General features: G+C 36.5%; 2 protein-coding genes and 1 pseudogene across 5 annotated transcripts in view; 1 reads left to right on the top strand and 2 right to left on the bottom strand.

The window, feature by feature from the left end:
- RFTN2 (raftlin family member 2) overlaps window positions 1-25,271 on the top strand; it is a 136,218-nt gene that overhangs the window by 104,239 nt on the left and 6,708 nt on the right. The gene's annotated exons all lie outside the window — the stretch shown is intronic.
- Window positions 12,835-25,271, bottom strand: part of LOC122226452 (MOB-like protein phocein) — a 43,140-nt gene continuing 30,703 nt past the window's right edge. For all 4 annotated transcript variants that reach the window (XM_042949621.1, XM_042949620.1, XM_042949618.1 and 1 more), the window contains 5 exons: window positions 21,858-21,900; window positions 21,583-21,669; window positions 16,184-16,263; window positions 15,020-15,131; window positions 12,835-14,895 (listed from right to left, as the gene is read on the bottom strand). In XM_042949621.1, the coding sequence (XP_042805555.1) occupies window positions 14,764-14,895; window positions 15,020-15,131; window positions 16,184-16,263; window positions 21,583-21,669; window positions 21,858-21,900 (454 nt within the window). In that variant the 3' untranslated portion in view covers window positions 12,835-14,763. The remainder of the gene's footprint in view (window positions 14,896-15,019; window positions 15,132-16,183; window positions 16,264-21,582; window positions 21,670-21,857; window positions 21,901-25,271) is intronic.
- LOC122228982 lies at window positions 20,162-20,274 on the bottom strand (annotated as a pseudogene).

Raw genomic sequence — 25,271 nt, 5'->3', positions numbered from 1 at the left:
CATTGGGGGTGAAGCCTGGTGCCAGATGTGTGTTGTGATTTCCCATAATCCCTGAGACGCTGCTGCTACACTGTCTCATGAACTTTTTCTGGGGCGGAATTAAAAAAAGACTTGCCTGTGTGGAAAGAAAGTTTGAATGGACCAACGAGTTTCAATCGAGTGTTCATTATGCCCTCACAGTTAATCATTGCTGCCCTTGGGCAGGTAGACCTGGCTCCCTGGCTTGGGTTGGCCAAGACCCACCCAAATAGACATCTGGGAAACCTGAAGTCCAGGATTTCTAATGTAAGAATTTCTTTTGTTGGTTATGAGAAAAAAACTACTAAATACACACATGTAATTTAATGGGCATGCTAATCAGGGACAAAGTTGTTTTCAACATGTTAAAATTTCAAATAGAGAACCACTCACATCACTGTAATAGATGTGGTTAGCACAGTGACTTTTAATTTCTTAAAGCATGTCTTTTCATTTCAGTAATTAATATAAAACTGAAACACACCAAATTTGGATATTTACATTTCCTTTTTCTTTCCCAGACTAGAGGCATAGTTTAATGTTTACACTATACATAGAAAAGTGGGTGTTAACATTTCAGTATTTTTTCTGAAAACATTAGTTCCTTAACCACATATCATTCTTTTGAATTTGTTCTTCTGGGAAACCATATGTCTCAAGATTTTTATTCTTTTTTTTTTATGTTTATTTATTTAGAGAGAGAGAGAGAACAAATGGGGGAAAGGCAGAGAGAGAGGGAGAATCCCAAGCAGGCTTGTTCAGCATGGAGCCTGACACAGTGCTTGATCCCAAGACCACGAGATCATGACCTGAGCTGATATCAAGAGTCAGAGGCTTAACCAACTGAGCCACTCAGATGCCCCTCAAAATTTTTATTTTTTAATCCCCTCCAAAAGTATTAGTTAGGATTCCATTTTTTTTTATTTTTTTATTTTTTTAATTAAAAAAAAAATTTTTTTTAAACGTTTATTTATTTTTGAGACAGAGAGAGACAGAGCATGAACAGGGGAGGAGCAGAGAGAGAGGGAGACACAGAATCTGAAACAGGCTCCAGGCTCTGAGCTGTCAGCACAGAGCCCGACGCGGGGCTCGAACTCACGGACCGTGAGATCATGACCTGAGCCGAAGTCGGACGCTTAACCGACCAAGCCACCCAGGTGCCCCTCCATTTTTTTTTTAAATGTCCAGCTTTAATGATACAGCCAGTCTGACAATCTGTGTATGTTCCTCCTTTTTTTCCCCACATCTTTATGTAAAAAGCTATGTCTACAGACCAAGTTACAATGAACAAGATTCATTCCTTATTCCAAAATATCTTCCAGATGAATTAAAGATTTAAATGTAAAAAACAAAACTATAAAAGCACATATATGAGCAAATATTTAAAGCATAATTCAAAACCAGAAAAGACTATGTAAATGCCAAGACTAAATATTTAAAACTTACACAGAAAAACACTCCATTAACAACATCAAAAGGTAAACAAAAAACTGGAATCAAGAAATGATCAAGTGACAAAGGGCCAATATTCTAAATACACAAAGATGTTAATAAAAAACAGATGTACAATGGAAACCAACTTGAAAATAAATTATATATATATAAAAAAAAAAAAGTCCTGGGGATGTAATGTACTGCATGATGGCTATAGTTGACATACTGTATTATATATTTGAAAGTTGCTAAGAAAATAAATCTTAAAAGTTCTCATCACAAGAAAAAAAATGTGTAACTGTGTGTAGATAACTGGACGTAGTGTGGCAATCACTTTGTAATAGATACAAATATTGAATTGTCACGTTGCACACCTGAAACCAATATGATGTTGTATATCAATTATGTCTCAATTAAAGAAATGAATAACTAAAATAAATAAATAAATAAATACGGTATGACATATATAAAAAAAAACAGATGTAGAGCCAAATAGAAAAAAAAAATGCAAACACAAAAACAAATAGTTTAAAAAAAGCATAAATAACAAAAAAAAGTGATGATTTCAACTCACTAATAAAATACTGCAAAACACGCCCAAAAGATGTCATTTTTCTTCTCACTGAATTGGCAGAGTCTTAAAAAGATTGATAATGCCCAGTGTAGGCCAGCATGTGGAGCCTGGAAAGGAGCAGCCTTCTCGCGGAGAAACCGTGAATTAGCCTTGAGGATGCAGGCCCGGAGGATGAAGGGATAGAAAGAAAGAAGGAGCCTGGGACACAGATGAAGGACTGGGAGCCACTGCACTAGTCTAGGACTGCTGACCCGCGGGCTTGTTACAAAGAAAAGCAATACCTCATTTGGGTAAGTCACTCCATTTCAACACATACTGCCTAATGCGATCCTACTCAAACAAGGACTAACGGGGTGTTCCAAAAATGGTAGCAGCAATGCTCAGAAACATATGAGCTGGCATAGCAAAATGGAGAGGCCTGAGCTTTGGAGCCAGGACTGAGTTCATATCCTGGCCCTACCACCTGTTCCTGTATACACTGAACAACCACCTTAAAGCTCAGTTTACTTGTATGTAAAATTGGGAGAGCAACAAACAAATTAAATTGTATGAAGATTAAGTGGGATCATGTGGGAACGTACTTACCACAGTTTGTGACACCTAGTTACGTGCTCAATAAATTGAAATCCTTATTTTTTTTTTAATGTCTAATTTTAAGTTTTCAAAAAAGTTCCTTTTAGTGTGGTGAACAAGATTACTCCCAGGAAACTCCAGAATAAACATAGGGCATCTTTAAATTTTAAATATCCCCAAGGATTTAAATATATTTCTAAGTAGCTAATAAAAAGTTTCTTCATTGGGGCGCCTGGGTGGCTTGGTCGGTTAAGCGTCCGACTTCGGCTCAGGTCATGATCTCACGGTCCGTGGGTTCGAGCCCCGCGTCAGGCTCTGTGCTGACAGCTCAGAGCCTGGAGCCTGTTTCAGATTCTGTGTCTCCCTCTCTCTCTGCTCCTCCCCTGTTCATGCTCTGTCTCTCTCTGTCTCAAAAATAAATAAACGTTAAAAAAAAAATTTTTTTTTGAAAAAAAAAAAGTTTCTTCACTACTTTGTCAAGTATATGAGGTAGTTCTCAGGATCTCCAGAAGAGCCAGATATCCAGGGCCGGACGCCAAGCAGCCAAGAACAAGTGCTGTTAAAGGCAGACATCTTTAATAAAAGATGGAGGAGGATATATTTTAAGAATGCTTTTTAGTTTTCAGTGCTCAGGCCCTTGTCAGCGATGAAGCCCTCCTCCTGAAACAGAACCCCTGTAAGAAGTTGCAGGTTCACGCTTTCATCCACTCATTCATATTTATTGATTCTTGGTCAGATGCCATGCTAGGGACTAGAGAACAAACAGGCAGTCTTGCCCTTATGGGATCAGCAGGGTAGCAGAGGAGAAAGATGAATAATAATAGAAATAATCATATAATTGTAGTTGATGGAAGGAAATAACTCTTACAGAAAGCAAAATTTGCTAGGAGAGCATATAGCAGACAAACCTAACATATTCAAGGTCAGGGAAGGCTTCCCTAAGCAAATGATACTTGATGAAATAATGACAATATTTCTAATAATAGCCTGTGTTTGTGTTAGAAAATTATAAACAGATCATTTTAAACATGAAGAACTATGAACTTTTCAGGGATCCCAAAAAAGGTTTGAAACCAGTTAAAAAAATATGATGGCTCAAAAAATAAAACTGCAAAACTAAAATATTTAAACAGCTATAAAATATGAAATTTAGCAACATTATTTCCTTTCATATTCATAAAAATGTCATTAATTTTGAAAATAATGTGTAAATTAGCTTTTCTCAATTCCAAGAAATCCCAGAGAATGTGTGATTACTGATGAGAAACCACAGCCTATTGTAACTAAGTGACCAACAGAGAGCCCAATTCTTAAAATCAATTACAAAAAGCTGTTCAAATTTATATTTTTAAATATAAAAATTGCATTTAATTTGAAATGGGATTACATTTTAATTTATTTGGTCTTGTGCAGGGTAGAATCTATTAACTTACAAAGATCTTAAAATTCTCTGATTTTAAGGTCTTCAGAAGTTCAGGGCACAGGATCTCAGACCATGCAAAGTAGCACATGGCTGTGTCAGGACCTGAGATTAGGGGTTACAGATGGGCCCTTATCAGTAGATACAGGATGTCACAGGCACTGGAAGAGAGTAGGCAATCGGGAACTCACAGGTTGAGAGGACACTGACATCAAGAGAAGTCTAGTCCTGTCGATATCCACCTGGCATCCCATTCACCATCACCACTACATTTCCGGGCCACATCTTTGACCACTTTTCACACTCCATTTTGATTCCAGCTAAGCAATGATTTTTATTTTTGCTTGAGTACATAATAAGTTCTAGGGTACTGGTGAGCCCTTGAATCTTGCAACTGAGTGATGTCTGAGAAGTGGCAGAGATAATGATGCCTTCCATTTGGAGGGCCCTGACAGCCAGAAAGACACCCTTGAGAGGCAACTCCTTCTAATGAGGCCCACCCTTCTGCCACTTAACCCCTTACTTCACAGACAGGCCTCTCCTCATGCCCCAGAAATGTGACATCGATCAATATAGTTACATTCAACTTGCTATTATCTTGCTAAATCTGAGCTGTCCATTCTGTACTGATGGGTTCTTCTCAGAGTGATTGCTCTATATCTGGAACTCGTATTGAATTATAATAATAAAAACTTGTTAGTCTCCACCCTTGCCCTAAAGGTGGATATCTCAATCAGAAACAGCAAACCTCATTCATTCCACCCATAATGCTCTCACCACCAAGCTCATTCTGCCACACACCATATTTCCCTTGCCCCAAGCAATGCTTGAAAACTCCCTCTCCTCCTAATTCCCCTAAATCATCACTAGTTATTTTAAATCCTGTTGTATTAACAAATTTAACTATGTTCAGATGTTAAAAATAACTATACATAAATACACCACCAAGAAAATTGATTGATAAATGGACAAGGTATCCCTTATCTGCAAGGGATACATTCTAACAGCCCTAGTGGATGCCTGAAATCATGGAGAGTACTGAACCCTATGTAGTGTATTTTTTTCCTATACATATATACCCATGATAAAGTTTAACTTATTAGGCACAGCAAGAGATTAACAACAATTAACAAATAATGATAACAGTACACCGTAATGAAAGTTAGGTGAATGGGGTCTCCTCTTACACCGTAATCACCCTTCTTGTGATGATGTGAGAAGATAAAATACATAATGAGATGAAGTAGGGTGAATGACATAGGCTCTGTGATGCAGCAGTAGGCTACTAATGACCTTCTGAAGATGTTGGGAGGATCATCTGCTTCCAGCCTGCAGTTGACCCCAGGATAGTGAAACTGCAGGAAGCGAAACCACAGATACGGTGGGGATGAGGGTGGGGGAGAACTACTGTATTATCACACACAAAATTTGCATGTTGCTCACTGAAATTTTTTATGAGACTGAGGACCTTCAGATACTCAGTGAAAATTTTTTTAATGTTTATTTATTTTGAGAGAGACAGAGAGAGAGTGGGGGAGGGAAAGGGAGAGAGAGCGGGAGAGAGAGAGAACTCCAAGCAGGTTTCCAGCTGTCAGTGCAGAGCCCGATTTGGGGCTCAAACCCATGAACTGTGAGATCATGACCTGAGCTGAAACCAAGAATCGGATACTTAACCGACTGAGCCACCCAGGTGCCCCTACTCAGTGAAATTTTTTTAACATTATAAAGGCAGTTTTCTCAAAGTAACGCTAGAATGTAGAACTAAAAAAATTATATATTGTAAGATAATCCAAATTTAGTAAGGGAGAAATTGAATATCTATAGTTAAAGATGCAGTTTTCCATAACTTACTCCTCTATGCTTGAAGGTCACAGACATCTCACATTTTCTTTCTTTCTTCTCCAGCAGTCTCATTTCTGGTTTCCAAAAACTGTGCTGTTTACACAGCTGTTATCTAAAGTTTATTTTATAATTTGCTTTCAAGATCATACAGTCCTTAGAATGCTGCGTTCATTTACCTAGACAGATGCAAATGTATTTTTCACCAGAAAAAAAGGGCTTCTTTTAAGAGAAACCACTCATGAAATATGTCCTCTGCATTAATAGCTTACAACATCTCAGCTTATTCACTCAACTGGATCTAGATTATCATAGACTGAATTTTTGAAGGGTGATGATTTGAATTTCCATATTTTGTATTAAATCACTTGCTACGTAAACAGAGAAGGCTATAGCCAAGTGACAACACCTGCAATGTACAATTCTAACTCAAAGAAGCACATTTTGGTCGAACTTGAGAGATCCATCAGGTTAGTGGTTGGTTGTATAGGAAGCCCTTGGGAAGAATGAGTACATTGTGAAGCTTTTGGCATACTTGTAAATTAGCTAGTGAAAGCTGAAGGCAAATGGGATTTTAGCCAGTTGATGACTGACCTACTTTTAATTTAGAATTGTAAGCAGGAGAAGGGGCTGTTTATAATCAGCCCAAATCACAGTAGTCATTAAGATATGCCCTGGAAATAGATCAGGGGTTTTGGAAGCCCCCAAACCTCCCAACTATTTAGTGTACTACACTCAGATGTACCAAATACTCTATTAAATGAAAAAATTTCACACAATTCCCTGACTCTAACCTGCTCCCAGAGACTAAGATAAAGACTGCCTTGTTAAGCTCTGGCCCCAAGAAGTACTTTAGGACCCAGCTAGAGAATCCTAACATGCACTTTAACTTGGGTGTTTTAAGAATGGCAATCACCTGATGGCCCATGTTTATGGTACTGTACTACTGAGAAGTCATGTGGCAGGGGATGCTGGTTTCCTAGATCCCATCAGATGAACTTTTCTCCTTTCTTCGTCTTTTCTTTTTTTTTTTTTTAACGTTTTTTGTTTTGTTTTTTTTTTGTTTTTGTTTTTTTTTTTTGAGACAGAGAGAGACAAAGCATGAACGGAGGAGGGTCAGAGAGAGAGACACAGAATCTGAAACAGGCTCCAGGCTCTGAGCTGTCAGCACAGAGTCCGACGCGGGGCTCGAACTCACGGACCGCGAGATCATGACCTGAGCCGAAGTCGGCGCTTAACCGACTGAGCCACCCAGGCGCCCCTCTTCGTCTTTTCTACATTAAGTTCCACACCGTTGAGGGATCTGAGGCCCCAGCTCTGCACTATCTGTCTGTGGAAATTCTGAACAAGTATTTAATTTCTGTGGCCTTGGTTTCTTGTTGAGGTTTTTTGTTTTGTTTTTTTATCGATAAAACAAGAGGACAAGAAAAAGGAGGCTCAACTCAGTAATTCCTAAGGTTCTTTTCTAGCTCTAAATATATTTTCTCATCTTTCTCCTTGGGATTTGCTAATACCAGCACCACAGAGCCCTTTGGTTGTGCTAACAAGAGCTGTTACTTTAGATTCAGTTCCCAAAATTAAGCAAATCACCCAAATTAAGTGGTGTTATGAAGGCTGATTCAATGTCTGTGTTGCTCCCAAATAGATAAATACGTTCCTCGGTCTAGAATATGCTAAGCAAGACTGCACACACCTGATGGCCCTACTAAGTTTCCTAAAGATTCCAGACCAACAGGTATGGGGCACACTCACGTATGGGGATAGAGGAAATTGCAGTTTAGATTTTCTTTTTGGAAGACGTGAGTTGTAAAAGCTTCACAAATGACTCTGATATGCCATCCATTTGGGAAACCACTGGGAAATGTAGGAGGTGAGGTAAAAGGTACACTTCTTTCAAATCAATAAACAGTAATTGTTAAATATTTTCTTGAGGGGGAGATAAATCTGGTGACAGCAACAACATTCACTTTGGGTAAGTTCCTAGAGGAAGGAGTGGGGTTGGGACATACCACCTGCGTTTCCCCGGGTCACAGAGGATGATGAAAGCTACATAAAGAGGAAAACAGAGAAAGAGGGTAGCCCTCAGCTGACCTCCCTCTAAACAGCTTTGTTGCAAGAGTTGGCAGTTACCTTGTTTTGTTTAAATGTGAGAGCCTGGGGCGCCTGGGTGGCTCAGTCAGTTAAGCATCTGACTTCAGCTCAGGTCACGATCTCGCGGTCCGTGAGTTCGAGCCCCGCATTGGGCTCTGGGCTGACGGCTCAGAGCCTGGAGCCTGCTTCTGATTCTGTGTCTCCCTCTCTCTCTGCCCCTCCCCTGTTCATGCTCTGTCTCTCTCTGTCCCAAAAATAAATAAACGTTAAAAAAAAAAAAAATTAAAAAAATAAATAAATGTGAGAGCCTATTTGAAACATGTTGAATCTTATAATTTGGTGGAATTCAAAAGCCTTGTTTTATAATGACACTAATACGAGAACTTTGTGGCATTAGAGAGGATAACCCTCTTGCATTTTGGGTTGATTTGATTGAGGAAAACCAGGTAAATTTTAACAGGCCTGGAATGTTTGGTTGCTTACAGAGTCAGATTGCTGCCATTGCAGAAATTCCAAGTTCATCTCAAGTACATAACATACAAGAAATAAAAAGTACCATAATCAGATTAAAAATTAAGCACATAAAATGGAGAATTAACAATGAATTTGAAAGATTGTTGTGGTAGGCTGAATAAAGTCCACTTTATTAAAGTCCACTAAAATGTCCACTTCTTAATCCCAGAACCTGTGAATATTAATTTGTATACAAAAGGGACTTTGCAAATGTGATTAAGGATTTTGCATTGGGGAAATTATCCTGGATTATCCAGGTGGGCCCAATGACATAATCACAAATGTCCTGAGAAGAAGGAAGCAGAGAGATCACTACAGAAGAGCAGGCATTAGTAATGATGGAAGGAGAGAGTAGTATGATGTGGCCACAAGCCAGAGAATGCCTGCCAGCAGCCTCCAGCCAATAAAAGAGGCAAGGAATGGATTTTCCCCTGAGCCTCTAAAAAGAAACAGGAACCTAATTTTAGCCCTAATAAAACTGATTTCAAGCTTCTGACCTCAAGAACTGTAAGAGAAGAAATTTATATTAAGCCACTAAATCTACTACAGCAGACTTCAAAAATTAATACAATCACTGACTAATGGTTATCTCAAGGATCAGAATCCAAGATCTGCATTTGCTTTGCAAAATTATGTTTAAAAAAACCAGAAGCACCAAGTATTTTTAAAGTGGTTTAAATACTACCCAAATCAAGGCAAGCATATATTTTTTCCTATGCACACCTGGTTTTAAAACACCGTAACTTAGAAAGAGATCATGTTTTCATTCATATGTGGATCTCGAGAAACTTAACAGAAGACCATGGGGGGAGGGGAGGGGAAAAAATAGTTACAGAGAGGGAGGGAGGCAAACCATAAGAGACTCTTAAATACATAAGAACAAACAGGGTTAATCGGGGCAGTGGGGGAGAGGGGAAAATGGGTGACTGGCATTTAGGGCACTTGTTAGGATGAGCACTGGGTGTTGGATGTAAGCAATGAATCACGGGAATCTACACCCAAAACCAAGAGCACACTTTACACACTGTATGTTAGCCAATTTGACAATAAATTATATTAACAACAAAAAACACTGTAACTTTTGGGGGGGGGGCAGAGAAGTAGGGATTTCCCTAAAAAATCAAAAGGATTCCATTGAATTACTGAAGGGGCACCTGGGTGGCTCAGTCCATTAAGCACCTGACTCTTTTTTTTTTTTTATTTTTGGGACAGAGAGAGACAGAGCATGAACGGGGGAGGGGCACAGAGAGAGGGAGACACAGAATCGGAAACAGGCTTCAGGCTCCGAGCCATCAGCCCAGAGCCCGACGCGGGGCTCGAACCCACGGACCGCGAGATCGTGACCTGGCTGAAGTCGGACGCTTAACCGACTGCGCCACCCAGGCGCCCCAAGCACCTGACTCTTGATTTTGGCTCAGGTCATGATCTCATGATCCTGAAATTGAGCCCCTGTTGGGCTCCGAGCTGGGTGTGCATGCAGCCTGCTTGAGTTTTTCTCTCCCTCTGCCCCTCCCTCATTCACAGGCACCCATGCACGCACGCACATGCTTCTTTCTAAATAAATAAATAAATAAATAAATAAGTTACCGGAATTGGATCTCATTTGTAATAGTGACCATACCCACCCTTTTCTCATCTTAGGAGTTTTACTATTCCTTTAACTCCTCCAGTTTATCTCTGAGGGATATGATAGAAAAATATGAGGACACAATCCCGTCATTCCTACTTGATTTAAACTTACTTAAAAAAAAAAATTTTTTTAATGTTTATTTTTGAGAGAGAAACAGTGTGAGTGGGGGAGGAGCAGAGAGGCAGACACAGAATCTCAGGCTCCAGGCTCTGAGTGGTCAGCACAGAGCCCGATCTGGGGTTCGAACTTGGGACCAGTGAGATCATGACCTTGGCCAAAGTCGGATGCTTAACCGACTGAGCCACCCAAGCACCCCAACCTCTTACTTTTTAAAATGTATGAGAGAGCGATACAGAGAGATCAGGAGAGAGGCAGAAGGAGAATCTCGAAGTAGGCTCCAGACTCAGCACAGAGCCTGATGTGTGGCTACAACCCTGAGATCATGACCTGAGCCAAAATCAAGAGCTGGACATGCGACCCACTGAGCCACCCAGGCGCCCCTAATATCTTTTAAAACAATGTATAAAGCATTAAAAAATAATAATAAACATTTTCTTACTAACTTCATGGATAGAAGTGCAGGATGTCAATTGTATTTAACTTTTGGGAATGTAGGTTGTCAAAATTAGTATTCTCTGCTTAATTATATTAGGTTCTCCCATTTGATATAAAGCTTTGAGTATTATAAAAATAAATGTAAATAGCAGAAAAATCAAACAAATGAAGCAGTTAGATTTCCAGTCCACATAAAATACCAGGTATCCCCAAATGTTAAGAGTGAGGCTCCTAATCAAATCTTTTAGATGAGTAATCTAACCCTCTAGTGGTTTCACTTGGCAGTTATCTGGTTTTATTGTGTATACCACACTAATAATGCCTATTTTTTCAGAAGCCACATTTAGATCTTTAGACCATCTCAAATAAGTAGCTAAATGTGTTAAACATCAGTAGTGTCTTTGTCAACAATTAGCTGCATCCAAGAAATGAACATCAACTTTTACTAAAACATTTGCATAGCAAGGAAAAACACCAAGAAACCTTTTAACTACACTTAAGAAGTATTCAAAAGGTATATAAATAAAATGTAGAATTTGTGCAAATAAAATTATAGGAAGCCTTCAGGCAAAAAGCTGTCATCACGGGGCAAAATACCCAGGGAAAAAACAAATTAGTTCTATTACAATGAATTTAACATCAGTTAGTGGGTTTAAAACTGTAACATTACCCTGGGAATGCAAGCTGGTGCAACCACTCTGGAAAACAGTATGGAGTTTCCTCAAAAAACTAAAAATAGAACTACCCTACAACCCAGCAATTATACTACTAGGTATTTATCCAAGGGATACAGGTGTGCTGTTTCGAAGGGACACGTGCACCCCAACGTTTCTAGCAGCACTATCAACAATAGCCAAAGTATGGAAAGAGCCCAAATGTCCATCGATGGATGAATGGATAAAGAAGATGTGGTGTATATATACAACAGAGTATTACTCGGCAATCAAAAAGAATGAAATGAACTTGCCATTTGCAACTACGTGGTTGGAACTGGAGGGTATTATGCTAAGTGAAATTAGTCAGAGAAAGACAAATGTCATGACTTCATTCATGAGAACTTCAAGAGACAAAACAGATGAACGTAAGGGAAGGGAAACAAAAATAATATAAAAACAGGGAGGGGGACAAAACAGAAGAAACTCAGAAATATGGAGAACAAACTGAGGGTTGCTGGAGGGGTTGTGGGAGGGGGATGGGCTAAATTTGGGTAAGGGGCACTGAGGAATCTACTCCTGAAATCACTGTTGCACTATATGCTAATTTGGATGTAAATTTTTAAAAATAAAAAATAAAACAAGTTAAAAAAACTAACATTATCCTTGCTAACAATGTAATCATGGATTAATTTTTTTTTAATGTTTGTTTTTGAGAGAGAGAGAGAGAGAGAGAGAGAGAGAGGGAGAGCACAAGCAGGGGAGGGGCAGAGAGATAGGGAGACACAGAATCCAAACAGGCTCCAGGCTCCCAGCTGTCAGCACAGAGCCTGACATGGGGCTCAAACTCACGAACCAAACCATGAGATCATGACCTGAGCCAAAGTTGAACGCTTAACCAACTGAGCCACCCTGCTGCCCTATGTAATCACGGATTTCTAATTTGATTCTATTAAAAAGCATTAACTCATTAAGAATTTAACTGAGAAACTGAGAAATGCAAAGTTAACACCTCAAGTCAGGGAAAATGTACACACACAAGGGAACTAGGATACTTACAGAAACATAAAGTTAGCTACTTTCCCAGTTATGACAGGAGAAAGAGTGAGTTAAGAGTGAGTTGACTATAGGAGCAAAATTCATGGAAAGTTTTAATTTTGGGATCTATATTGGATAATCAAAAAAAAAAAAAAGTGCAACCTAATTTCCTTATTGCACAGAACTGCGAGTTTTCTTTTCCTCCTTTCTTAGATTTACTGTATAAATCAATCTTTTGTCAGGTTAATTTTTTAATACCACTTATGTACATACATGTGTATTTTCAAAATTCTGTAAAGAGTATTAAGGAAAAACAGTAACTTTCATTTAGGTCCTATACCTAGTACAATGAGTCAATTTCATGGTACAATGAGTATGAGTAAGACCTCAATGTGAATACAAAAGCAAGCCTACAAACTGATGTTTTCTTTTTGGGGTATTTTTTTTTATGATCAATTTTTTTTATGATCAAACACACAATACAGGGAAAATGGAATGAGTAAGAAAAAACATACTTTATTTCCCCGTTAACACCAAGTCATATTACTCAGAATGTGTTTCAATATACTTAGCCAGATCACCAATCCCAGCCACGGCCTTAGTTCAAATGTTTACTATGAAAATAATCAAGCAACAGAAATCCATTGTGAGACACCATCTAGAGAGAACAGCTACATTGCTATATATAATTTATTAACTTAGTAGTTTAGTCTCTCAATATTTAGCAAGTTTGTGTAAAAATTACTACTCCCATTGGTTTCTAGTGACATTAATATAAATGCATAATTTCAAAGTCAACATTGCTTTCACTATGAACACAAAACTTCTTAAAAAGATAGTTAGTTGTGAGTTAAAGTAACGACTGGCTGCTGGGATAGCACTGTTCAAGGCCAAATACACTGCCAGGCTTGGAAAGGCATAAATATATACATACACACTCAGTTTGCTATTTCCTACATATTTGCTACATGTCCTTTGTTGTATAGTATGGTATAAATTATTTCCTTAAATTTGAAAAAAAAAATCAAGATGAACACATTTTCATCTTCATTTCAAAATAACCCCTTTAAATGAAAAAGTTCTCATTTGTTAATTCTGTTCAAGAGATGGATTTAAAATATTTTCTTCACTACATGTATAATTTTTTGCCCTATCTTAGTGCCTCATTACAACCAGTTTAGCAATAAGACCTCCAGTGCTTTGTTAAAAATTGCATTCAGTAGATGAAAAGGTTGTAAAATCTGCAGTTGGATCTTTCTCAAGATACTGAATTATAACAAAGTCAAAAAAATGTATGACCATTCAACACCCTTAGAAGCTGTGAATTATTGCAAAAAAAGACTCACATGTGCATATAATTCAAACATAAACTTTGTGGGGAAGGGATGTAAAATAAATACTACAATATTTTTCAACTCTTAAATGTTTCTTAGATGGTTAAATGAAAAGATTAATATTACTAACAGGAAGAATCAAACTATCTTAAAGAGTGCTTTCCAAGTAATTAGAACAATTTTGCAAAACAAAGATAAGCAAGAGCCTATGCCAATACATTTTTCCTGTAGTGTAATGTAATTGCTAATATGAGGTATAATCTGTAAGCAATTAATACAAATATAAATAGGTATAAGCCACACTAAATCACAGTCTGGTGAAAAGCTTCCCAGCTAATGTAGTTTGGGTAAGGAATTAAGGGAAATGAGAAGGGCAGGGCAGGTTTCCAGTGGGAACATCATTTACATGCCTTATCATTATCATCATCTTGTATCTAACAGTCCACTGCTGCAGAAAGGTAAGTCCTTTCCAAGTATGCTGGTCTAGAATATACTTTATGTAGCACAGTAAAATTATTTAGGTATTACTAATACTTCATTTGCATTTATATTTGGATTATACACATAATCATATATGTGTATCAAAAACTATAAACAGAATTTGAAAACACTTTCATCTCATTTTTGAAAAGTTAACCGTTAAGACTGAACTATGTACTACAGAATTTTCTAGAATATCTAAACTAGGGGTAAAACCAAAGGAAAATATTACTATTTCTTTAGTAAATGGCTTGTGCGAAACCTCAAGCTCACTCATCTTTTCATAGACAGGTTTATCTGATGAGGATTGTGATCCAATGATTGTTTAGCAGCAATTTTACCAAACTGTAAATTCTTTTATTAACAGGCATTATAAACAGATAATACTAATCTTATTTAAAAACCATGAGTGCCACACTGGTGAATATACAGCTCATGAATAACTTAAAAAGTATTTCCCGTTTTAAAAGGCAACACTCAGCATACAAAAACCTATACTAAACAAAGAAACTATAATATGGATACATGATTGATGTGTCTAAACGATATATATACAGTACATAATTATTGTTAATTATGTGATCAGTACATTTTTTTCTGTATGATTCCCTTCATGCTTCACTTTCCCCAGAAACTGAATTCTGAACTTCCTCTTCTAAAATTGGTACGATCAGGTTATCCTTGGACATCAAATTATATTTCATCACGAATTTAGTAAACCGGTGACACAAAAATGTTTCATTCTGTAGGGAGGAAGAAAAAAAGATATTTTACTATTCAAAACCAAAAAAGCCTACATGTAATATCCATGTATATTACTGTCATTCTGATAAGAATGCATCAGGATAATTAGTGAAATATACTTACTTCATATTCATCAAATATCTGCCGATGATGAAAATAAGCATGTGAAAATATTCTGTAAATCCTACGGCATACTGATCCTAGTTTTGCTACAGATGATTCCTTTATGCTAACCCTAGAAATAGGAAAGAAATCAGATTCATAGAGCTGGACAGATCTTAGGAACAATGTTGTCTAATCTTCTCAATTGACAAGTGTGGAGACTTAAACCTTGGGGAAAAAAGTGACCAGTGCAAGGTCACAGTGCTAATAAGTGGCAAGAGCAGGACCAGGACCCCTCCCTGTTCCTTACTCCTGGGCCAGTGCTCTTTCTACATAACCATAGTGCCTAAGATACTCAGTATTGTAAGCTTTGAGACTTTATGAAAGTTCAATGCAATTAAATCTCCAACAAATCAAAATTTCCTAGAACATAATATTTACCACATTAACACTTTGTACACTACAGATGATTAAAACTACTAAAAGGAATTATTGCTTTATTGTACAGAATTTGATTTTTTCAAATAAAAAATGCTTGCATATTTTTGATATTAAAAAATATATACAGGATACTGAAGCAAAAAATAGTATCTTTTAACATATTTTATATGAGCTCTTTGAAGTTGATATTTAGGGCGGCGGGGGGGAATCTCCAAATCTATCCATCTGATAACAAGTGTCTTCACAGAATAAAAGGCCAGTAACAAACCTCACTAATAATATATTACAATATGCAGAGCCTTCTTCCCAGATCTTAAAAATCTGTAAGCAAGGATAAGGAATCCTTCAAAAACAAGCAGTCCAGTCCAACTTAGGAAATTGTGCTCTTCAGGCATGCTGTCTAAGAGGAGGCTAGCTCTATCACAGATTCAAGAAGTTAAGTGTGTAAATACCACAACTCTAAAGCAGAAGAGGGACAGCTCTGCAGGAAGTACCCTTGACAAAACTGGCCTGTGAGCTTTGCGAGCCAAGTGCTGTTGCTTTTAGTTTAACCACAACCTTAATTTCAAAATTTGAGTAATTCTCAACTAGCTAAATATAAAATAGCTTAAAAAAAAAAAAAAAAAAAAAAAAGTTTAAAGAACACAATTCATTAAGCAGCAACCTAGTTTGTTTTAATAAAAACATCAACCTTTTAAATCAAATCCAAAAAAGTTTAACACCATGTTTACAAGTTTTATTTACCTGCTGGGAAAATATTTATTGCTATTCAGAAGACATGCAGCACCATCAAGTGTGTGTCTAGTATAGTCTATTGCAGGACACTATAAAGGAAAGGATATAAAAAATGCATCAACATAGAGCTCTACCTCTTGCATGAGGTCTGTTATGAAATACTTGTCTTCTTCCAAAAACATGAGCATGTCTGAAGAAAAACGTCTTACAATATCAGAATGACTATAAAATTTAATGTTACAACAAAACTACATTAAAAAAGAACAGGTGAAATTAATTTTAATGATATAATTTATTTCTCTATCTACCCCAAATTATGTCAACATATAACTGATACAAAAATTATTAATGAACTTTGGGGTATTTAAAAATTAGCAAACATGTAATTCACATACCATAAAATTTCTTTTAAAATGTTTATTGCTTTGGGGAGCAGGGGGCAGAGAGAGACAGAGAAAGAGAGGCTCAAGCAGGCTCCACACTGAGGCCCGATGTGGGGCTTCGTATCACGACCCGAGTGGATGCTTAACTGACTGGGCCACCCAGGGGCCCTGGCAAAATTTCTCTTTTAAAATGTACAACTCAGGGACACCTGAGTGGCTCAGTCGGTTAAGCATCTGACCTCAACTCAGGTCATGATCTCACAGTTCATGAGTTCAAGACCCATGTTGAGCTCTGTGCTGACAGCTCAAACCCTGGACCCTACTTTGGATTTTGTGTCTCCCTCTCTCTCTCTGCTCCTCCCCCATACACATTCTGTCTCTCTCTTTCAACAATAAACCTTTAAAAAATAAAATAAAATAAAATAAAATAAAATGAAATGAAATGAAATAAATAAAATAAAATAAAAACTCAGAAGTTTTTAATATATTCACAAATTTATGCAACCATCATCAACTACATTCCTGAAAACTTTCATCACCCCATTGTGGGGTGTGTCTTTTCTTTTTCCATTAAAAAAAAAAGTGGTAAAATACATTTAAGATGAATTCTGCCATTTCAACCTTTTTTTTTTTTAAGTTTCTGTATTTTGAGACAGTGTGTGTGGGGGGGGGGGGGGAACCAAGATAGAGGGAGAGACAGAATCCCAAGCAGACTCCATGCTGACAACAGAGAGCCTGATGTGGAGCTCAAATTCACCAACCATGAGATCAGGACCTGAGCTGAAGTCACGCACTGAACCGACAGAGCTACCCAGGTGCCCCCTCCCCTGTCTCAACCTTTTTTTAGATGTACAACTCAATGGCACTAATTACATTCACCACTGTGCAACCATCACTTCTATGTATTTCCAACCAAAGGTTTTTCATCATCCTAAACAGAAACTCTGTAAACCATTACGCAATAATGTCCCATGTCCACTATCCCCCAACCCCTAGCAACCTCTAATGTACTTTCTGCATCTATGAATTTGCTCTTTATAAATATTTTATGTAAGTGGAATCATGTAACATCTACCTTTTGGTGTCTGGCTTATTTCACTCAGCATAATGTCCTCAAGGTTCATAAACACTGTAGCATGTTATCAGAACTTCACTCTCTTTTATGGCTGAATGATATTCCATCCTGTACATTCCAGTTATCCACTCATGGTGGTTTTGATGATTAATGAGCATTTTTTCATGTGCTTATTGGCCATTTGTTTATCTTCTTCAGAGAAAAGTCTATACAAATCCTTTGTTCATTTTTAACTGGGTAATCTTCATTTTTTTTAAGTTTACTTATTTGAGAGAGAGAGTCAGCATGTGCATGAGTGCATGCAAGTAGGGGAGGGGTAAAGAGGGGAGATAGAGAAGATAACCCCAAGCAGGCTCCACGTTATCAGTACAGAGCCTGACACAGGGCTCGAACTCACAAACCACGAGATTATTACCTGAGCCGAAATCAAAAGCTGGATGCTTAACTGACTGAGCCATCCGGGCACCCCAACTAGGTAGTTTTTTAATTGCTGAGTTGCAATAGTTATGTATCTGGGTATCAGACCCTTATCGGAGATATGATTTATTTTCTCCCATTCATAGACTGTCCTTTCACTTTCTTGACAGTGTCCTTTGAGGCAAAAAAAATTTTTAGTTTTGATAAAATCTGAATATTTTCTTCTATTACTTGTGTTTGTGGGGTCATATCTAAGAAATTATTGCCTAGTCTAAGACCGTGAAGATTTACACATATGTTTCTAAGAGTTTTATAATTCTAGTTGTTATATTTAGGTTTTTGAATCATTTTGAGCTAATTTTTGTATAAGGTGTGAGTTAAGGGTCTAACTTCATTCTTTTGTATACAGATTACCTAGTTCTCTCTTAATGAGATATTTGATGTTGTCTTTCTGTACTCTTTGAAAGGGTATTCTATTTCATACTTTGAGCATATCTCAGTTTGGACTACCAACATTAAATGCTCTGTAGCTGCATGTGGTTCATGACTACTATTGTATCAGCATAAATTTAGATCTTTGATTGGTTACTGGAAGAAAAAAAAAAAACTTTTTTGGACTTGGGGGAAAGGTTTTATCTTGTTTTAGCTGCTTCCCTCCATCTCTCTCCAATTAACTCTCAGTTAACTAATCCTATTTTGTATCATTTGTAACAGCAAAAAGTTAGCAAAATATACAAGGTTACAAAATAAAAAGCAATTTGTTCACAGGCTTTTATAAATTCTATTTTGCCAAATATATATTTATAATGCTACTGCAGTCCGCATGTGACTGAAAGGGCTAGCAGATGATAACAAGTTGTTGTTGATAACAAGTTGTCACTTACAGTCACTATGTACAATTAACTCTATCTGTTGCAATGACTCTTTAATTCTCAAGAACATTGAGTAAAATCACCATTGGTGCTGAGCACCCTGCCTCTTCTACTTTACAATCTTCCCTGTTCTTTTCATCTGTAAGAACAACTTTCTTAGTTCCTAATTTGTTAGTTGCTATTATTTCCTGACTACACAATTATTCTAAGAGTTCATAAAGTGTCCTTTCAAGATTTTCTTTTGTATTTTTACAGAAATTCCTTTGCATACAACTTACCACTTGAAAATGCCACCATCATTCATCCTCCCTTGACACAATTCAATGGAGCTGGTCTTCAGCAAACAATGTTACAATTCTAAGACTCATTCACAAGACCTAATGCTGATAATCATCCTATCTTATATTTATTACTAATCAAGAAAAAAAGCAAATATGACAATGACAGTCCATATAAATCTCATAATACATCACAAACTGGGTATCTTTTCCACTCTAAAGTGAGAATAATGCATCTTTACTATTTGCCAAAATGAAACTAGCCTTCTTGATTCAGTTTCCTAATTGCAATTATCACATAATTCACTATACTATGTAGCCAATTTCAATAAATTATCAATAAAACTGCTATGTGGATTTTCCCATATATAAAATGATAATCTTAATATTGCTTCAATTAACTAACACAAAAAGAGTTAACACCCTGAATGAAATTAGTCATCCAAATAAGTCATCCAGTAAGTCAACTTGTCTATTTGCTTAGACAAATACCAGATACTTCTTATATTGGAGAACTTGCCTTTTCATTTTTTTTTTTTTTAATATGAAATTTATTGTCAAATTGGTTTCCATACAATACCCAGTGCTCATCCCAACAGATGTCCTCCTCAGTGCCCATCACCCACTTTCCCCTCCCTCCCACCCCCAACAAACCTCAGTTTATTCTCAGTTTTTAACAGTCTCTTATGGTTTGGCTCCCTCCCTCTAACTTTTTTTTTCCTCCTTCCTCTCCCCCATGGTCTTCTGTTAAGTTTCTCAGGATCCATCTACATAAGAGTGAAAACATATGGTATCTGTCTTTCTCTTTATGACTTATTTCACTTAGCATAACACTCTCCAGTTCCATCCACATTGCTACAAAGGGCCATATTTCATCCTTTCTCATTGCCAAGTAGTATTCCATTGTATATATAAACCACAATTTCTTTATCCATTCATCAGCTGATGGACATTTAGGCTCTAAAAATATGGAACGCTTACGAATTTGCATGTCATCCTTGCTCAGGGGCCATGCTAATCTAGTCTGTATGTATCGTTCTTCTAATTTTAGTATATGTGCTGCCGAAGCGAGCACAGAACTTGCCTTTTCAAATAAAAGAACATCAGATGTGAATTTTGCAAACAGAAAGTCACTTGTCTTTAAGCCTTAGAGGTCTATCAATAAAATGATCATTTGACAGTCTATAATTCTGCAGAATTGGCCTAACCCCAATTATTTTCAATGAGTTTAAGTATCCAAAAAAAAAAAAAAAGTACTATGGATTAAAAGGAATGCAGAGCAAGGAAAATGCAAGGCATAGTTTAAACAAACTAGCTACAACTTTTGAAATAACTAAGGAAAACTGAATATGTACTGGATATTATATAATATAAAGGAATTACTTATAACTAAAAATGTTCTATAAACAATTGCTACTTCCTATACTCTCACCATGACAAAAACTAAATGAGGAGAAAACAACATGAATAACTTTTTCAATGTAGGGCCAATTATGAAGAGGAAAATCATTATGGTGTGTTTCAAACAAATAGTAAGAAATATAAGGGGTGCCTGAGTGGCTCTATCGGTTAAGTGTCTGGCTCTTGGTTTTGGCTCAGGTCATGATCTTATGATTTGAGAGATCTAGCCCCACGACAAGCTCTGTACTGACAGTGTGGAATCTGCTTGGGATTTTCTTTCTCCCTCTCTCTCTGCCCCTCCCCCACTTTCATACACACTTTCTCTCAAAATAAATAAACTTAAAAAAAAAAAAGAAATATTAAAAAAAGTAGGTAAAAAATACTGACCTATAAAGTTAAAAAGCCCAAAAACAACATTTCTTTAATAGATAACTCATCAACTTGTAATCACCAACAGTTATTCCTATCAAAAGAAATTACGAGGCGCCTGGGTGGCTCAGTCAGTTGAGCACCAGACTCTTAATTTCAGCTCAGATCATGATCTCATGGTTCATGCGACCGAGCCCTACGTTGGGCTCTGTGCTGACAGCATGGAACCTACTTGGGATTCTCTCTCTCTGCTCCTCCCTGCTGTGCACGCTCTCTCTCTCAAAATAAATAAACATTAAAAAAATTATAACTGAACCAAAAAACTAAACATGTATATCTCATCCATTATACAGTAGCTATCAGCATCATATGGTAGATGTTATTCTGTAATAGGCAATGAATCATAAAGTGAGTTCTAGCCCATGATATTATCCAATTATGAAAAATGATAATCATAAATCCTAAAATAGCACTGGGGCAATAAACTCAAAGAACTCTAAACCAAACAGCAAAATAAACAGTGAACTAAAACACTAAAAATTTATTGACCACTCTCATGGAGAGATTTAGGTTATGATGATTTTATTAGGCATTCTATTTCATAATGTCTCACCTCTTTTGGAGTCTTATGAGCTGCACAAAGAAAAATCCATTGTTCAGTTGCAGTCATCTGAGTACATGTATCTGGATGGCACTCACTCTGTTAGAAATAGTTACACTTCTTAATATGTAAAACAATGAAAAAGTCTATCATTTGGGTTACTACACTCCCATGTAAAAGTACAGAATAATTAGAAATGTTGGGTAAGTCTTTGGGAGCACCTAATGTTATAAAAACAGAAAAAATCAGTACTTTCAATAATAGCTTTAACTTAAAGAAAATATTACCTGAAGTTTGACAGCAAGTCCATTTAGTTCAAGACAGAATTGCCTAAAAATGCAAATATATAAATGAAAAGTCTTATCCATCCTCCACATTATTTTCAGAATACTAACTGTAAAAACAGAATCCCATCAGTACCATCCTCCCTTTGTCGTCACCACTGTCAACACCATCTGAATTTACATGGCATATTTTGTACAAAGGCATACAGATTAGTATGCAAAACCCAAAACTAACAACCCTAATAATGTTCAATATCAGCCTCCAGTGAGTTGATCATAATTATACACTGGAAATTAGTAGAATTTTCCTGAATTTGGAAATAGTTACCAAAATGCTTAGGAAGTATATACTTTTATTTACAAAGTCATTCTCCTAGAAATCTATTCTAATAAAATAATCAGAATTGCATACAGATAAATGTATAAAGACATTGACAGAAAATATAAATTTTTTTTGAAACATTCCAAATAATCAGCAATTGCAGAGTAGCAAAATGTTGGTATATACATAAACAAAGGATATATATTTATATTTACAGTAAGATTCCAGTTATGTAAAACATCATGTGTGTATTTATCTGAATACAAACATAAAACTAGATGTTTTAAATACCTGAATATTCTACAAACTTTGTTCTGATTACAAACAACATGTTCCTTATGAAAACTTTAAATATGATCAAATATACAATGTACAATAAGAAGGTCCTTCATAATTCTACCACCTCTCCCAAAAGTTAATTATTACTTACATACAAATTTGATTTTCTATGCAAAGATTAAACTATATTGGGACCAAATCATACACAATTTTTTATCTTGCTTTTTGGTCACTTAGTAGATTGTAGCATTTTTTCATGATACTCTTCTAAAACTGCCAAACAGAATTATAAAGCCTAGAACAATTCTTGGAACATAGTAAGTGTTCAAAATGTTTTTTAATAAGTGAAGAATAGAGGAAATTGTGTAAGATTGAGATCATTTTTAGACAAACTTGTTATTTTATATGAAAAGACCATCAATCCTCTATGTCACTAAGATAACTTACTTTAATAGCTGTCAAAATACTGAACACATCCCCTCTAAAAATCTTACCTAATTAATCACTATTATGTTTCCCCAACAAATGAGAACAGTGTGGTTCCCTACAAATGCAAAACTAAAACCTACTTAGTTAGAAGATAAAGGAGAGTCGCAAAAGGGAAAAAACAAAAAACCCCACACATATATGAAAGAAAAGCTATAGAAGAAAGCAAATAAGGAGTCAAATTTTCAGTTCTCTGTAAATGTATTTCCTTTCCAGATCCCTAACAATTATGCAGTTCTTAGATCACAAAAATAACACTATTTCTGAATCACCACATCACCCTCTACTGCCCTGTATCTATAGGCTGCATGCAAGTTTTCAAGTTGTTTTCCACTAAGTGGTAATAAAGACAGGTGGTGAAAAATAAGTTTCTCATCTACTTTAACTCACGTATGGCCAACAGCAAAACTAAGCTAACTGATTTGGCAGTGTTTATGGGTACAATCTGTGGCACACAGTGCAAATCTAACAGCTTCCAGTTAATTCAATATAGGGCTAACATATAGTTGTGCAGCTGAAGAGACAAGCCAGAGCTGAAATCCAGCCTATGCTCTAATCTCTTAAATCATACATAGGATTGCATCCACTCAGAAGAAGGAGCATCTCTTCCAATTACAAAGATTCCATATGGGCTAGTGGGAGATTTGAATGAAGTCCCATTAACATCATAATATAATCAACAATATTAACCAATAAGAGCAAGTATTAAGCCTCAAATCAATTACATCAAGTACATGCAAAAACTCAAAAAGCTACTTTTGAAATTCTTCTTGGTCAACTATAAAGATATATACACTATGATGAAGACACAACAGAATATATATGTGATATTTAATACATAAATACGAAACCAAAATAAAGTGGCTAATATTCAGGGAAAAAAAAAAAAAAACCTAAAAATAACAGCACCAGGACAAATGGAATATGCATGAGAAGGATTTTATAAGTTTTGTATACTGCATATTTTATAGTCTAATTAAATATGGAGGAAAAGGTTTTCCTAGATCTTAAATTAAAATCTTATATGCTAAAATCAGCCCTCACTTGTTAGGATTATGCTTGTAGTGAAAAAAAATCCCCACTTATTTTCATCATTAATCCTAACAGGTAAGTAAGTAGTTATTTTCAAAGCTGATTAAAATAAGACAGAGGGGTGCCTGGGTGGCTCAGCTGGTTAAATGTCCGACTTCGGCTCAGGTCATGATCTCATGGTTCATGAGTTCAGGCCCCGCATCAGGCTCTGTGCTGACAGTTCAGAGCCAGGAGCCTGCTTCAGATTCTGTTACTCCCTCTCTCTGCCCCTCCCCTGCTTACACTGTCTCTCTCTCTCTCTCTCTCTCTCTCTCTCTCATAAATAAATAAACAATAAAAAAAAATCTTTTAATAAAAAATAAAAAAAGCAGAGAATCTAAAGTGCTATTTTGATTTATAAGAATGGGAAAATATCTACATATTCATACCTTCAATTATCATGCACTGAGATGTATTTTTAAAAAACTATGTCAGGGGAACCCAGCTGGCTCAGTTGTTGGAGCATGTGACTCTTGATCTCAAGGTTGTGCGTTCGAGCCCCACATTGGGTGCAGAAATTACTTAAAAATAAAATCTCTAAAAACACTAGATCAAATAGTCAAGTGATTTGTCTAAGAAATCAGCAGAGTACAAAGAAGTCTTAGCATCCTGAAATTGCTGGACTGTTATGACAAGATATTATGTCTTAGCAATGTCTATGTAACAAGTCTGTAGCAAAAAAAAAAAACAAAAACAAAAACACACCAGATCAAACCAAACCAAACTGAAAAACAGTGCCCAGTCTACAATTTGTGGGACTCATCACAAAAAAGTGGTCTAATTTATGCAGGGAAAGTCCTATTTCAATTTCACTTATTATTTAAAAATTAACTTAAAAAGTTACAAACCCTGGGGCGCCTGGGTGGCTCAGTCGGTTAAGCGTCTGATTTCGGCTCAGGTCATGATCTCGCAGTTCGTAAGTTCAAGCCCCGCGTCAGGCTCTGTGCTGATGGCTCAGAGCCTGGAGCCTGTTTCAGATTCTGTGTCTCCCTCTCTCTCTCTGACCCTCCCCCGTTCACGTTCTGTCTCTCTCTGTCTCAAAAATAAATAAACGTTAAAAAATTTAAAAAAAAATAAATAAAAAAAAATAAAAAGTTACAAACCCTAATGAACATCTATCTCTAGCTACATTCTTTATATTTAACCTACCAGCTCATCTCAGCTCCCATTTACAGAGAAGCTTGCAACTTCAAGAAATAACTTAGTAACTTCAGGATTAAGCTGCCTTTATTTATTTTTTAATTTTTATTTATTTTGAC

The sequence above is a fragment of the Panthera leo genome, chromosome C1 (genome assembly GCF_018350215.1).
Source record: "Panthera leo isolate Ple1 chromosome C1, P.leo_Ple1_pat1.1, whole genome shotgun sequence".
Lineage (NCBI taxonomy): Eukaryota > Metazoa > Chordata > Mammalia > Carnivora > Felidae > Panthera > Panthera leo.
Note: the sequence above shows the minus strand (reverse complement) of the source record. Positions and strands in the feature narration are given on the sequence as shown.